At 42.1% G+C, this 17,406-nt stretch overlaps 1 protein-coding gene across 1 annotated transcript in view; it reads right to left on the reverse strand.

The window, feature by feature from the left end:
* Positions 1-3,833: 3,833 nt before the first annotated feature.
* Positions 3,834-17,406, reverse strand: part of dph1 (diphthamide biosynthesis 1) — a 52,109-nt gene continuing 38,536 nt past the window's right edge. Inside the window, 7 exon segments of the mRNA XM_018668235.2 lie at positions 3,834-4,717; positions 5,119-5,202; positions 5,204-5,254; positions 8,031-8,109; positions 13,353-13,453; positions 16,358-16,514; positions 17,227-17,295. Coding sequence (XP_018523751.1) covers positions 4,637-4,717; positions 5,119-5,202; positions 5,204-5,254; positions 8,031-8,109; positions 13,353-13,453; positions 16,358-16,514; positions 17,227-17,295 — 622 coding nt within the window. The 3' untranslated portion in view covers positions 3,834-4,636.

Here is a 17,406-nt window from a genome sequence, read left to right on the forward strand (position 1 = left end):
TTGGCCGGATGATCAGGGACAGGCTGACCTCCCACGCAGAATTAGTCATCTCTTTACACCACTTATTTTTTTTCTTCCACTAAAGACTCTTATTCAACCTTCTAGCAACCTTCCTTCACATTGCTGTTTGGCCGCCCAGGCTTCTTCTCTCCCACACACACACACACAGAGTCAGCAGCCTCTAGACATAATCATTTATTGTTCAAATTTCCACAGGGATCCAGATTAAGGGGTTGTTAAATACATAGCTTCTAATTTCCACCATTGTTAGCATTTTACTTAATCAAACCACAATCAAAGAAACAGTTGGAATTAAATAACACTCAATGTCAAAGTTAGCTGGTCCCTCTTCAGTCTTTAAGAGTGTCCCTGTCTTTTTTATTTTTAATGTACTAGGTAGCACTCAGACTTCTCTTTGTCTTCTGTCTAGCCAGATGTGGCAGCAGGACATGATACTATGTATCAGGGATGCAAAGGCTTGTCAAACTTGCCTTTTCTGTAAACCCACATGGATCATACCTCCTCAGTAAAACTTCAGTGAAATGTCTAAATCATGCAGAAATGGTTTTTACAACTAACAACATGCAGCCCTTTGTCGCTGGCCATTCGTCTGAAATTGAAACTGCACATGCACTGTCACATCAGACATCCATTATCATCACCATAGCACGCTCAAAGAAATCTCTCACACATTCCTCTGCAGCCAAGCGTTGTCTTTTTTTTCTCCATCTATATTTTTCTATAAACAGTTTCTCACCCACCTACAGAGTGTCTTGACAGATGTAAATACTGGCATGTTAAACCAAATCAGTTAAGTCTGTTCAGCTCTAATGTAATCCAGGTTGAATGGCAGAAGGAATAGAAAGAGAAATACACAGACACAGGAGCAGATACTGAAATACAGACTTCTATTCACCCAGTTTGGATCTTATATATATGTCCTCTACTGCCACTCCTTCCCCAGCTCAGCCCCAGTCACATGCAGCTGTCTGAAGTCACAATCTGCCTCAAAGCTACACTGATGGAAAAAAAAGGAAGGCAAATCAAACTTGCCAAACAAATCTCCTCCTCTTCTGTTTATTTTTATTATAGTGCCATGAGTCATAAAAGATATTTCAAAAACCTCTGTGTCTTTTCTGCCCATGCTTGATTTCCCTTTTGGACAGAAAAGCCCAATAATAAGAAGAAGAACCACATGAGAAGCAAATTAATGCTAGACTATGGTAAAAGCATGGAGTAATGTGTTTACTAAGTGTGAGGGCAAATGTAAACATGGCTGACATGCAGGAAGGTGTTGAACAGACCGGGGCAGTGACAATGAAAGAGAGGAGGGGACGGCGAGATACTGCTGTGACTCAGCCTTTCCCTGGTCAGAGAAATAAACAACTAAATACATCACGGGTGCTGACATGTTTTTCCTGCTCACAGGTAGCAGACAAAACCACAGAAAAACATTAACTCAGGCAAACAGTTTGCATTTGCTAAAAATGTGTTATTTCAATAAACTACTCTGGATTTTTGATGATGTGTGATTTTTGAAGGTGCATTAGATGACGGCCTCTTGAGTCATATTGCAGCTTACTGCTGTAGGCTACGCAAACAAGGGCTGGGCACCAATGGCAACCACCTGACCACGCAGTCAGGGTTTATCCATATCACCGTGAGCAGTACGTGACCCGAGTACCTGTTGTGCCGAGCGCAGGCACAAACCTGTGGCCTCTGCAGAGCGATAACGCCCTACGATAAACATGTCACAAGTTCTCTGTGGCGAGCTGCGCCCTCGGGACACGAAAGTGGGTGCTGATGGCAGGGGAAGTGTTATGGCAAGCATATTCAGAGCAGCAAGGGTGTGGGGGAGAAAGGGAAGAGACGGGGTGCCAAGGAGGATAAAATTCACATTCCTACCACATCTGGAAACAATTGCACACACAAGTTACAAAAGTACACTGGGTACTTGCACTCTGCCAAGTACACTCACTCACTCACTCACACACTGCCATGCCCAACAATGCCTTTCCACAGTGAACAGCGTGTGACTTGAATGCTTCACAGGATGCAAATAAGCTATGCAAACAGCGCCACCAAGTGGTAACTCAACTGCTGACATGACTGGTAATGAATCTGAGAGAACAGGCCAGACTGGCTGGGGTTTATATGACTCACACAGCCGTCTGTCTTCAACTGGCAGAGTTAAAACAGATCTGTGGATCAGAGCCTTATTAAGTTTCAGGTCTAACTCCCCTATTAGTTTGCTTCCATGAGCCAAATCAAGTAACCACAATATGCTTAGAAACAGTTCCATCCAGCTACTCAGAAATTCACTTTTATGGAGGATTTGGTACAACTCCACCATTTTGTCTCTATATTTTGCACAGGCAGAGTTAGCTTAATGGTTTTTCTTTTACACTCTAAAGAGTTGTTCTACTTTGTGCTCTACAAGGGGGATTGTCTCATTGTTCATCATTACAATAAGACACATGTGGATTGGGGCACAATACAATACCTTCACCAAAGACCTATGCAGTGAAAAACAAGTTATAAGGGTCACTGGAATATTTATGCTGCAACTATTTAGCAAAACGTGTTTAAAGAAGCAACTGGTCAGTCATTTGTGTAATGTTTTATATGTCATGCTTGTTTCTTGTATAATTCTACTGCAGGCATAATAAATGGCTGGAAGATATTTGCATTAACTGTATAATGTATTTTATGGATCCATAGAAGAGTAATTGTTGCCACGGTAATGATTAACAAATAAACAATGAGCAATGAGCATAGGAGACAGAAAGAGAATATAACATATTGTTCAGATAATACATACTTACAAAAACAGAATATATTCAAACATCTACGTTAGCGATTGGAATTCAATTTCACACACACCAGACAACCTGACAAGAATGCATTATTAGGTCTGATTATGAAAACATCTTACTATGGTATACATCAAAGCATCCAGACCTCACATGGTAATGTAATAAGGGCGCTTTTTGACTTTAATAAGGATATTTAAATACCCATTAGTTCCAAGTGTTGTGTGCAAAATGGTTTAAATTCTTACACAAAAGGTATGTCTTGTTGGCGAGGACACCTTTTGAAAAACATCCTCTTTTACTGATGTTCAAACCAGAAATTAATTTTTAAAGCAAAACTAAATCTTTAGGCTGTGGGATTAAAAAAACTGCACAATCTAGATGAAGAGAAAAAAAACATTTATTAAACTTGTCCCCTCTTTCTCTTGATACAGTGTGCCAAGAAATGAATCAAACATCAGCTGAGAGAGAGAGAGAGAAAGAGAGAGAAAGAGACAGCTGTGACGCCCAATAATGTATTCCGTGCTGGGCATCACACACTGTACTGAGCACATCAAAATAACAGCCACTAGTGGGACACGTGAGAAACATCATGAGGCGGACATCTGGCGGGACGGGCTGCATTGCACTGGCCTCTGTTGCCAAGGAGATACGACGGTGGGGAGGTAGAGAGAGGATCTGACTGGAGAAGCCTGGTAGTTGTAGGCAAAAACAAAACTCAGCACAACATCATACCCACCTGAGACGATGTACTGCAACCTGGGGAAGGTTCACAAGTTCTCGCTGAGGCCATGGCATGCCACTGTCAATCAGTTTTCTTCTGTGATTGCCAAACAGCAATAGTGTGTTTATTTATTTATTTATTTATTGACAGACTCCTCCATCAATAAATAATGAGGATGGAGAGCAGTCGTGACTAGCACTGCACGCATCTAGGAACTCGTACTCCTCAGCCATAAAAACAGGCTCATCGCTTCAGTATGGCACTGCGTTTATCAAAAACACACACAAGAAGCAAGATTCCATCACCACCACCATTCCTGATTTATTGTTTCAGAATTCTACTACAAAAGCAAGAAAAGGAAACAAGGTCGTGTCGTAATGTATTACACTTTTACTATCTACATTTCAGTAGAGTGCTCTTGTGAAAAGTCACATGCGGTACATCAAAGAAAGTGCTTCATACAATATGTCGGTGACTGTCTTTGAAATGTACCATGAGGGGAAACTTATTTGAAGTGTCCGGCGACATACAGTGCTGTATCCAAGGACGAGTGGGCTGCGTTTGACTGAAGCCACCCACATTAACAGACACTTCAATTCCAACGTGTTCAAGGTCATCTTGCGCGCTCTGTCTCTCTCACAATCACAAAAGCCGTGTTTGAATTACAGAAGGGCCCACACCCCCACCCTCCCACCCGCCAACCCCCCCACGTGCGGGAAGAATTCCTTTCTTAGCGTGGCAGAGAGTGGCGCTTTCATGCAGAAACCTGACTCACATGAAACATGTGTGAGCTCAAACACAAAAAGCTATTCTCTCTGTCGCATGTATTTGAGCTCAGACCACATAACAGAATATGTGAATAAGAGCGATGAATTTGGTTTGATTTCCTGTATTGTAAGATGAGGGATTATGTATGGCTGGTAATCCATTTGAGGAGGGGCTGAGGGCTCCTCTGGCTTTAGCCCTGCTCGCTGATAGACTGTCTGGACAAATACCTGCCGCTCTCCTCCTCTGGTCTGACCTCCATCCGGCCGTAAACAGAGGGGGGCAGGCATTTGCAGGCACCAGACGAGTGGAAGGCAATGCTGGTCATGATGTGTCATTCCCCTTGACAGCCACAGGGGGCGCACTGGGTCTGCCCACACTGCTTGGTAGGAAGAGCTGGCACTGAGCCTGGCTTCTGCAGGCAGGCAGTGGGATAGCATTAACACTTGGAATAGTGACAATACCTACCTCAGACAGATTAGTGGTAATATGGAGCAATATGGCTACTGAAGGGTGTATTCACATTGCAGCAATTAACTGAACATCTAACTTGTCTTTTTTATTTTTTTTTTGAATAAATGAGAAAATTTATGATGCACATCAAGGTCAAGGTCATAACCACGCCTTTAAGAGAGATGTCCAGATGCATGTCCTGCTGTCATTATGCCACTGGGTGTCAGTGTGGTGATACACTGATAAAAGCCACTGAACACATGCTCAACACGGTGTGGTTTCACTCCTTAACAGCTTTTCTGCCCCCTCCCCTCTCGTTCACCCCCTCTGTCATTTATTCTTTTATCTCCCGCCCCTGCTCACCTGGGCTTGTCGGCGAGTGGGCCGCACAGGTTGGTTGTCAGGGTGGTTCGGCGCCCACGGCCCCAGGCTCTGATTGGAGTAGAAAGTCCATGGGGTAAACTTCCTTCCAGCCTACTTCCTGTAATGCCACGGCTGCCTGAGAGACAGACAGTGAGAAAGATAGACAGATAATGACAAATCGTGTAAAAACAAAACAAAAAAAGAGAAAGAAAAGAAACTTGACAAGCTGGAAAAATGCAAAAACAGCACCCTATGAGATGCTTTGCTGCACAATTCTGCTGTTTTATCCCCTGTTATCCCCCTGTTATCCAGTTCTAGATTTGCAAGTTTTGAAGAAAACCAGCTCCTGGAAACCGCAGAGTGATGAGAAGACACAACAGACTGACTACACAGACAAGACAGGTGTCATAATATTAAACTTGGATAACAGGCAGAGTTGTCATGTTATCCCCATGCAGCTGCACTGCATGACACAACAGCTGCTAAAGGAGAGCAACAGTACTGGCATGACAGTGCTGTGACATAAGTGCACACTGCTCCATATGGAAGAGAAGTGCCTTTGAATACTGATTGTGAATGAAAGAAAGAGCAGCTGAATGACTGAACAGATGAATAAACAAGCGTGCTAAATGAAAGAACAAATGATGTGATTGTTCATTTATTAATTCATCTGAGTTCTCATGTCTCTTTCAAACTGCTTAGATGCCAAGACCTTCCTTTGGCTTCCTACAGTTTGGGATAATTTAGATCATGTATTGAGAAAATGTATAGATGAGAAAACAAGTCATTTGACCCATTAGAGAATTTAGTTCAAGGGAAACATTAAAAAAAAATGCAGTTTTAAAATGATGAAATCTCTCTCCTAGTGGGGCATAATTCATCACTGTTACACTGTGTGCACAGTACTGTAGTTTATTTTGTTAGTATGGTGTGTGCCAGCACTGACAAGGTAGTGTTCTCTTACATACTGGCTGAATCTTTAAATAGAAACAGGAATACAACACTTCCCTTAAACATGTTTTTATGATTTCATCTGAACAAGCAAAAAAAGGACAAAAGAAACAGCAGTAGAAATAGAGATATGAATTTTCTTGCTCCAAACAAGAACTGAAAATTAAGCTAAGAGTTTATTTCTTCTCATTTTTTTCCAAGTGAAATATGGGTTCTGTGCTACACATTATGAATAAATGTTTAAACAAAAGGTAAAATGTCAGATATCTGATTTCTGTGTATGTGTTGTCAGGTAAAACAAAATAATAACACAACTTTCCTCCTTCATATCCACATATTAAAAATACAATATATAGGTCAACTAAATCCCTTAGTATTTCCTCTTAAACAAACAAACTCTACACTGGGATAAATCTTTCATTGTCTTATTTTTTTTTTGCCTTTCCTTTCCCTACACTTCTCCACTTTCTCCTCTCCTCTGCCCTTATTCCTCCAGCTTTTACCCGCTGCTCTCCTCCTCTCCCCTCTCACACCAACTGCCTCTCTCTGTGGAAGCTAGCTTCTCTTGCTAATCCCTGCTCTGACAGGAGAGCCAAGTGTGTCTTATTGACTATAAATATAACATGAGACGCACTGAAAATAAATGCTGCTGCCGCCACCACCACCATCCACCACCACCCTTCTCCTTGCTCACTCCACCCTCCCATCGCGCTCCTCTTCATCTTCATTCTAAATGCCACGGCGAAAAGCACGGTGCACTGAGATGTATACTACTCATAGGTATGAGACGGGGGTGGTGGTGGAGGGGGAATTAAGACTTATCACAGCGGCACATAAGTACACATATAGACACAAGTGCAGCTGCAAATTATTTAAATGCACAGACGTTGTTCCCAAATAGCTGGCGGGGAGAGCAAAGTGAGCTGTAACACAAAGGGCTTAAGAAAACAGATTGCTGCTTTCCTCATTACAGCAGGAATTTCAGACTTCAAATGCACTATTACAGACGTCAGACAAAAACAATACAAAATATTCATCACTTCCTCTTCGAAGGTGAATGCTATCATTATTCTTAATGGCCTCATTCTGAAATATATGCGCAACACAAGCAGTGCACAAAGATGTGTAGTTAGAGAAAAACAGCAACCATTTCAAATCAGAATCCAATATTCAAGACAGCAATTCCCCTCGCAGCCATTTCACAAGGATTCAAATCACTAGCATATCTTTGAGGAAAATCATTGAATGAATTAATAGCTGACATCAAATACTAAACAGCCAAGTTACCTAATAGCACATAACTGCCAAAACCATCACAAGGCAAGTCTGTTGTTTGTTTTTTTTTTTCCCTTTCTTTTTTTTTGCAGGCTCGCTACACCAGCTGCAGCGGCACACAAACAAACACTTGCTTTGAAATGGATCTTTATGGGTTGCCGTCCGATCTATCTCTCTCCCTTTAGAAAAACAAGACAGCTGCACGAGGGGAGGGTCTGTGTGTTCCCGTAGCCAGCAGGGGGTGCTAGTCTTCTGCTGATGCTGTTTTTGGTGTGTGTGTGTGTGTGTGTGTGTGTGTGCATGTGTGCTGGTGTGCTTCATGGCAGGGATGGAGGAAGAGACAGAAGGAGGGAGAGAAAGAAGGAGAGAGGAGAGAGGAGGAGGAGGTGTGCTTCTCCATCCCCAGCACAAGCAGGCCTTGATGACTTCTATACAAATTCAGCACCCTTTCAAAGACTTTTCCATACTTTAACATTGTAGTGGTTCTCCTATCTTTGGTACTTTGATGAAGGCTTCAGCAGGACATCTGTCAAGGGGTCTGTGTACAAGTAGAAAGGTTTGTGTGTATGTGTTTATGTGTGTATGTGTGTGTGTGTGTGTGTGTGTTTGTGTGCAATGCATGAGGCTCCTCTGATAAGCGAACAACAGCTGTGATCTTGCTGAGAGACTATAAGGTGCATGTTTACCTCATACGGAGACAGCAGGGGTTTGGAGAAGGCTGTGCCCCAATCGATAGAAAGGCGTGGACAAGCAATCTGCACCCACCTGTGGGAAAGACAAGATACAAATTTGCGCTCAAATGTACATCCGTAACTAAGTACAAATGTGTGCATAAAAACAGAAGCAGTCAGAGGGGGCGAGAGACAGAGATCCTATTAGACAGGCAGGGCACATCTGCGACTCCATGCTGCATGTGGATACGTGATGCAATGGGTTGTGCGGGGAGCCTCCCTCCACCTGATCTCCAGCATCTGTTGGAGAGATCTGTCCTGATTTGCAACAGCTCTAAAGACAGCCATGCTACACTGTCTGAATGCATAGCCTGGCCGGTGAAAGAGGGAGTCTGAAAAGAGAGGGAGGAAGGGTTTTCTGGCGGCAGCGGTGGGAGGGTTGGGGGAGATTGGAGGGAGGTGAGCAGACTTGGTTGCAGGAGGCATAAACAGAAAAAAGTGAACTGAGGTGAAAAGAGAAGAAATGCAGTGAAAGAAAAGAGGGAGAGAGGAGAGGTGAGTGTGAATAAAAAAGCCAGCCCGGTCTCCACGGAGGTAGCCTACATAGCTGGCAGACAGGGTGGTTGGAAGGAGTGGGGGTGGTGGTGGGTGCGGGTGGAGGGGTGAGTTGGGGGGGGCGGGGGGGTGTATGAAAGAGAAGAGGAGGAGGTGAGGGAAAAAAAAATAGAGAGGAGGACACAGATATACAGCGATAGGGAGAAAGAGCAATGAAGATGAAAACAGAGGGAGGGAGGTGGTGGTGGGGTGGTGGTAAAGAGGCACAAGAAATAAGAGAAGAGACAACAGAGGCAGAGGAGAGGAGGAAGATTGGCAGGGAGAAAAGTGTTTACTCTGGAAAATGCATGAGAGAGGGATGAGGAGGGCGTGGATGTAAACAGCTGGAGGGAAAAATGAACAATGGGAATGTGGAGACGGAGAGAGGCGGCCGGGGCTACGGGGGGGTTAGCTTTCACAGATCAATGCTATCCTCAGCTCCATCTCCACTGACAGAGCAGACCCTCCCTTGTCCCTAATCCTAATGATGGAGCTTCATCAGAAATATTGACAAATATGAATTGAGCTGCAGTGCATATAAAAGCCCTGGAGATAAAGCCAGACGTAGGTAAATGTCAATAAGGAGTATGCCTCTTTGAGATTTAAGCAAAGGAGTATGGGCGGGTACATAGGCATAGATGGAAAACACATGAAAGAAAAAAAAAAAACGTATGCTGTAATCGCTTGAATACTTTCATGTTGACTCTACTGCGTCAAATTCCCCATCTGTCTTTTCTTCATTTTCCAACTTTCACACAGTTTCTCAACTGCAGAATTGATTGCACCGTTGACTCTCGCTCCACACTGCTTTCTGTCACAGAAATATTCCACCCCCTCTGGGCAAACGCATGGCATTTTCTCATTTTCAAATAACACTTTTTTTTTTTTAATGTCTCCTTCCCCACACCCAACCCCACACCCAAAGAGTGATTTTTTGTTCATTCTACTAATTTGAAAGCCAGCTGAGTCAGAGATATTTGCACCAAGCGCCAATCTCCTCAGACCTAAGTTTGCAGAGTTTAGATGGAGAAATGGAATCTGAAATATGACCTTTACACCGGAGCTAATTATGTAGTCAAACACTGCATGTGTATCCAAACTGCCTTAGCCTGTACACGCAGGAAGAAGGAACTACAGGAGGAAGGTCTCTGCAGTTTGCACGTCTATGTGTACATGTATGTGGGTAAACATGTATTGGTAACCCTCTAACTTTTCATCTAGCACCATCATCAGGTCATTTTCATTTTGGTTAATAATAACACTTGGCTTTATGATTACCCACAAAACTAATGGCAGTATGAAGTGAAAAGAAAGCTGAGAGTGGTTAAAAGAGGGAGGGTGATTAATAAGGACGCCAAGACTCTTTCTACGAAATCCTAGGGGCTGGCACTGAGAGGAGGGTCTGAGAGGAAAGTAAGACAGAAAGCATGAAAGGGAAGGCAAAGAGGATCCCTCCCGAGGAGCAGATAGCTGACTGGCACGTAAAGCCAGAAGGGTCTTTTCTAATATTAGCACAGACGTTGACTGAATAGTGCAGTTCAGTAAAATACATGGTGCCATGCCAGGTATTGCCCCTAGAATGCTGCCCAAATTGTATTTCCAGCCCTTATCTGGCCGTCAATCTAGCCAGCACAGGAGAGAACCCACATCATGGGGTGCAGTGAAACAAAGAGAGAGCTGGAGGAAACAGGAAGGGGAGAGAAGTCAAGGCGGAGGATAAAAGATAAGGTTTTGTCTCTGGTGGTTGAGCCTCGTTTCACAACTTCACAACATTTCCAGACAAAGATTAGCTGAAATCAAGAATAAAAGAAAGAGAGACAAAGATTGGAGGAGCAGGATGCAGGACTGGTGATGTTTATGCTGTGATAAACAAAGGTAAGACTGCATGACATTTGGTGCTACTATGCAATGTGAGCTCCAGCCCAGGCTTCGCTGCATTAGCTGCTGTGGCCCATTACACCCTGACACTGTTAAGAGGTCCACCACCTGCATGGCGTTGCTTCAATTACACTCATAGTCTTGAACCGCCGAAAGCAAGAACAATTAACCTTTCAGCACTGCAGGAAAATGGAAAACTGTTCACCTTTAATGGCAAATTTAATTGAATTAAAACAAACAATTTCATTTCAATGGAGTAAAAAATTGAAATTCAAACAGAAAGATAAAAGGCTGCTTTGCACTGGGTGGCATTTGCGGTCTAGTTGAGATAAGTGTGTGTGGTGTGCAGATATCTGTACAATAGTTTAAAACCTGCTTGGGGACAGCCTAATTACACACTTAAGAGCATATGCTAATGGTGCCTCCCTCTCTCTTTATATGAGAGAGTATGTGTGTGTCTAATGACAGAGAAAGCCTGGGGGTGGGTTCTGTACAGCGTACTGTGTCCGCTTGTGCTGAGCACTAATGCGTCCTTTACCACCCCACCGTCTATTGCTCAATCTCCCCCCTCTCTCTTTCCTTTTATTCCTCCTTCAACACAGCTTCAACCACCTGGTGGTTTGTAATGTCTGTTGTAGTCTCACGTAGGGTGCCTGTGTTCTTACAAAGTGTTATGAGCAGTGTAGGGGGAAACAAAAAGAGAAAAAATAAAATGGTTGATAAATACAAAATATTAGCATAAGAGATCCACTAAATGGTGCCTCACTTGCTTGTTCAAGTTCTTAATCTTCAACAGTAATAAGACAAAATTATTGTTCCAATGCATTTTGATGTATTGTATGTATTGATGTATAGTTGCCAGGTTATTAGCTACACCTAGCTAAAACTAATTTAGTCTAATACAACAGTCCTATAATAGATTGTACCTTCATGATGGTTATAATGTTCAGTTTTTGTTTCTGACTGTGTTTTATAAAGGTGTTCAACTTTATGGTCATTTTGGATGCTGTATGTTGTGTTATTAAAGGTGTTTCTAATATTTTGCCAATTTGTATAAATGAGGGGAGATTAAATATCAGAAAAATTTCTCTCTACATATGATTTATAATAGTGCAGTTAGTTATGGTGTGCATGTACACATTGGGTCTTTGTATTCAAATACTTTGGTTTTCTTGACATCAATACCATAAGTGCTACTGAAACAGAACTTGTTGAAAAGCTTTTTGTCAGTGATGAGGGTTTGTTTTGGTTGGGTGAATCGTGCCTGACTTACATAATTTTGGAGTTGCACTCACGTCAGGTCTGAAGAGGAGAGCCAAAAAGAAAGGAAAAAAATTGCTTTTACCACGATCGCCTGCTTTCCAAACACAACCCCCTCAACTACCTCTGCATCTCTCTCTCTCTCTTCAACTCACTCTCAGTCTCTCTCAGACCTTCTGTCCCTCTCTCACCCACTCCTCCCTCACACATCACACCTCTCATTACTCCACAGTGAGAGGCCAATCTGAGGGAGTGTGAGGAGCGTGTGTGTGTGTGTTTGACTGTGTGAGCGCCTGTGCCCGCGTGAGTGTGATGGGAACTATTGCACATCAGTGTCTCACTAACCCCTTGTTCATTTTCACCTCTGTTCTTCTGGTTGGAAGAGGGAATGCACCTTGAGGCCTGAGTACATGATATTTCATTGAAGAAACTTGAATACAGTAATGGGTGTTCCTGGGCTGGAAAACAGTGTTAACTGGCAGAGCCTATTTCAGCACCTGGCACTGTGGAACATGACAATCACATGTCAGCTATTTCATGGCATGTGAGAGAATGATTAAGTGTTTACTATGTGTGATGGGTTCACTGTTTCCTTGGTTTCTGGTAAGGAAATGTGTTTTTAAACTCATGGCAAGGTGATTAAACAGAACTTGGAGCCCAAAGGTGAAATAAATAAATAATAAGCCATCTTGAGCAAGGCAGAAGCTAATTTTTTTTTAAAGTTTTTATTATACTCTGACCTTATTGTGAAAGTAAAGAGTGAAAAGTAAGCACTTTAAAAGATTATTCATGTTTAAAATTCCTCTCTCTATGCCCTGTGTGTCAAAGATGAGGAAACAGTATCAAGCATGCAAGTTCATTACTCTGGACTATTTGTTTTTGCTACGAAGGCAAAACTATGGAATTTGACCATGGCGTGAATGCCAATTTTGTTTATGAAGCTGTAAGCTCTAGACTACTGTTTGCCAGCTCCTTGTTATAGTGTGAAAACGCAAATTATGCTGACTCCCCAATTATGTGTGCGATGATGCTTACAGAATACATTTCAACTGTTGTTGATTGCAACTTTTAGGTGATTGTAACTTTTAGGTGCCTACTTCGGGTTGTGCTGTTGATCACAATAGCTCTTCTGGAGTTCACAATGTGAAAGATAACTTACCTGCCTTTATTGCAAAGAGACACTGGTAATTACGAATTTGGAAATGAAGCAAACAATGTACCAAACATGTTTTAGTGATATGTGGAAGGTGATGAAAGTAATCTCAACTTTTACATTGCAGGAAGCCATTGCATGTGGACATGGAAATCCTGCCCTGTACAAATCAAGTCTTCAAGTCTTTATAGTAACAAAAAATAAAATGGTAAAATCTTAGCTTTGTCCGGCAATGCCTCATGCATTGTGTTATGGCATAAAAGCACTGAGGGGTATCGTCATGATGACCAGAGCAAAATGTCTTTGCAAGTGACTGGAGTTTACAAAAGCTATGAGTATTTGGGCCATCATTTTTACTTCATCTACCATGGCCAAGCAGGTCTTATACAATGAATAGCACATGCCCTAATTTGGATGTACATAAGTCTATATGTGTGTTTCTTAATACTCACGCATCTATATCGGACATAAGATCCAGCTTGCTGGGGAAAATCTCAGACAGGAGCACCCGAGTGAAGTCCTTGCCCAGTGACTGGAGTCTTGACTCCAGGTGCTAGGAAGAGAAAGAGGTAAAGTGAAGGGACCAGTGGAAAAGTCTGCAATCCAAATATCAAACACAATTATCTCTAGTGTTGTAAAACTCCACTGTGGCAAGTGATGCCCATGACTTCCACCCACATACACAATTATTTAAGCATTCTAAACTACGGTTATCCCAAAGTTTTTGCTCTAGAGTCCATCTTAGCAGAAAGACTATTTTATTCTGCTCTGTTTCTGAGGCCTGAGTTAAGGAAGGTAGCAGACAAATCCTTCTCCTCAGCCATGTCCTCCAGCTCCTTCTGGCATTCTCAGGCCAAGGTGGGATATGTAATCCCTCCAGCATATTCTGGGGCTTCCTCTGTGTCTCCATCCAGTTGGCTCTGTCCAAATGACTCCACAGGAAAGCATCTGGATTAGATCCCCAAAACAGCAGCGGTTCTACTCCAACCTCCTTATGGATGTTGAGTCATGTTGTGTCACTATGTGGCCGGACTCAGTTTGGATGCTCACAGCCACAATCCCATTCTTTCAGTCTTTACCCACTGAAAACTGTTAGAGAGGATAGGAACTCAGATCAAGCACTTTTATTTCAGACTACCTCTGCACAGTCCCCACATTGTTGCTGACACTGAACCAATCCACTTGTCAATTTCATAGTGCACTCACTAATACAATTCATTCCTAATTCAAAAGGGGGAATCAAGATTTTTCCTGAAGACTAAAATACCCTCAGACTTGGAAGTGTTGACTCAGCAGTAAAAAGCTACAATGAGTGCTGGAGGTGATGAAGCCAACAGAACTACATCATCAGCAAAGATTCAATCCTGAGGTCACCAAACTGGTGTCTCTCTACTCCTTGGATGTGCTAGGAGATACTGTTCATAAAGATCACGGAGCTGATTGATTGAAACTCCCACTGAGAACGCACTACGATTGTTGCTGATAATATAGACACAGCTCTCACTCTATTCTTTAAGTATCTCACACAACATCATGAGGAGTACAATCACAAACCTTCAACCTCCACAGAGTTGGACTCCATCACACTTCCTGGCAAGTGAAAGGAATGGTCCATTGTTCAACAAACAGGAAGGAATACACTTTGATCCTTCTGAGATTCAACAGCTGGCTGAGCAAAACTGAGCAAAAGTCAGATATATATCAAAGAGGCAAGACAGTACATCCCAAGAGCCAGTTTTCATAGCCAGGATTTAGCCCTCAGCTTTGCTTCACCACTCTAGAAGGTAGTACGCCCAAATTGACCTGCTCCTACTTTACCTCATCAGACTAGGCTGGATCATGTCTCTTGGGTACAAGCCCAGACACCAGACCTTGCATATTTTATCAATAAATGAAACAATTTAGCCAGTTCAAGGACTTCTGCGCCTCTGCTGTCTGTGCTTTTTAAGTTTTGGTGTGGTGTTATTCAGAGATGCAGAAAGCAGCCAAACCAAGTGAAGAAATCTCATAAATGTGCCCTTGGTGAGATAAAGGTATGAGTGTTTGCTGATATCTACTGTCCTTGGGAGTGTCATGAGACATTTCTATGACTGCACTCTTATCATAAATAGTACTATCCCCTTACTTGAGAGGTTATCTGACATTACACTTCTGAATCTCGACAGATCACTATGGGGGAGTTGGTGGGTCGACAGATCACTATGGGAGTTGGGTCTTTTATTCAAATACCTTCTAAATATTTTCTAATCCATCCCCTCTACCACCCTAAAATGAAACGTTTTGCTTTCTGGTTGACTACTTTACACCAATGCTAACATCTTTTAAGTCTGGATATTTACAAACAGGAAAAGTGTGCCAGTATAATCCTCAGAATGAATACTGACTGATGAAACCTAGGTGTAGTATGGATATATAGCTTCTACATCTTGTGTTAAAATGGATTCTGCTGCAATGTATAGTAATTCAGGACATGCCGATGTGAAGAAGGCAAACCTAAGAAACAATGCCAAAAATACAACATTACAGAAAAACAAAGTGTGGGCCTATAAGACAAAGAAGAAAGGATCATGAGAGCAAGCAGCAGGAGGAGCAGCTGTGGGTTAGGAGTGACCAGAGAAGGCTTCGTGGTCAATCGATTGGTAGCCTCAGACAGACTTGTGTGCATGCTAACGCATAATAGCTCATACTTGCAAAGACTTTTGAGTTTCTCACTTATGAGTCTGCACCTAATGGACCAACATCTGAGTGTGTGCACATATATAGTATTTATGAATTTCTAAGCCATCAATTCTATCTGATCTGATGCTGAAGTTGTGCTAAATGTTGATACAGTTGGTGAAGGTGTGATGTATAACAAAGACCAAATTTGATCAGAGCCTTGGTTAGAGTTAGCTAATTCAAAATCGTATACATTTTAGAAAGGTGCAAATTTCACAGGATTATCACTGTTAACCTTCTGAATTTTTCTTGGCAATTTACTGAATGCCGACATGAGCAACAATTTTGAGTGATGGAATTGTTCAGATTAATTTGATTCATGATTCAAATTCTCGATTTGCTGGAACTGTGCTGTGAAAAGCTTTCATTGAAGAAAAGCATGGATATTTATACAGTATTTATTAAGCCTTAAAATATTTACTGATGGTTGATTATTTCTCATGTATGTTGCCAAATTGATACAAGGAATTGCTTAAAGTTTATATCCCTTGCAGTAACACTCCAATCTAGCCGACCTTGAGGCCAACAGTGGGATCAAGGATAGAACTTTCTGTGGCTGTTTGGCTGCATCATCCTAAATGTGAAATAACAAGCTCCCAGTGTGAAGACTGCTTGTCCTATTAGTACTTCATGTCACCACATCACTTGTCAGAGAAACTCACACTGAAAATATTACAAGCCATTGCATAAGTGGCCTTAGGACATGTAAACATGTTGAAAGGAGGGTGCAGACTCTTACCTCCAGGACTTTGGGGCTGCCCTGCCGGCCCAGCGTGCCCAAGATCAGGCCCCATCTCTGGGCTGAACGAGCCTTGTCAATAGCCTGAAGCCTTAAAGAGCGCATGGCCTCGTGGTCATAGTACTCTCTGGAGAAAACCTTACTGTAGGGGTCATATCTGCAAACAAACACAGACAGAAAAAGGCAAAGAAAAAGGCAGATGTGAATGGAATGCACGCATAGACATAAACAGACAAACCTTATTATACACATTACCACCTATTGTCTAGGTATCTATCTTAAGGACAGGAATGCAAGAACAAATCAAATCATGAAAAGCCATCAAGTATGACAGGAGTCAGTGTATCTTTGGGAAAATGGAGGTATTTCTGAGCATCTAATCTCCTTTTCTCCGGTACAAGGAGTTCACTTGAGATTAGAATCTTGTTTATGAGAGAGACCTGTGATCTGTGCGACAGTGCATATGTCTATAACAACACAATTTCATTTTGCATACAAACAAGACCTCATCAAAACAGAACTTCATCCTCACAAAATGTTATCACGACACGGTAACAAGGTGAGTGATCATGACCGCAAGGGATTTTAAGCATTTGAATAGTATATAAAAAACTTCTCTACATATAAAACATTCTTGTGAGTATCTTAACAGGCATTCACATATGTTGTCAAATGCAAAATTGTTTATTTTCTCCTTTATTTAACTTTTGCAATCAGACTACTTTATTCCATTAATGTGTTTCAGTTGCCCAGAGACTGTGGATAAAATTAGACCTGTAATGCTTACACTTTGTTGATGCTGTCAGCATAGAAAACACAGAGAAATGAAAATATTTTAAGACAAATGGTAACGCTTTGTTTCACAATACCTGTAGGCAGGGATATCTGGGTTGGCGATCATGATTGACTCCAGATGAAATCTTCCATCTCCCAGATAACTAGAGAAAAACACCAATCAATTCAATGTTAGACGTAAAGAAAAGAAATGAAAAATATTTTCTGCCAAGGAAACCCCTCTAGACAGTCAAAGTTCACTGCACAATCATAAT

This window comes from Lates calcarifer, linkage group LG21 (assembly GCF_001640805.2).
Source record: "Lates calcarifer isolate ASB-BC8 linkage group LG21, TLL_Latcal_v3, whole genome shotgun sequence".
Classification (NCBI taxonomy): Eukaryota; Metazoa; Chordata; class Actinopteri; family Centropomidae; genus Lates; species Lates calcarifer.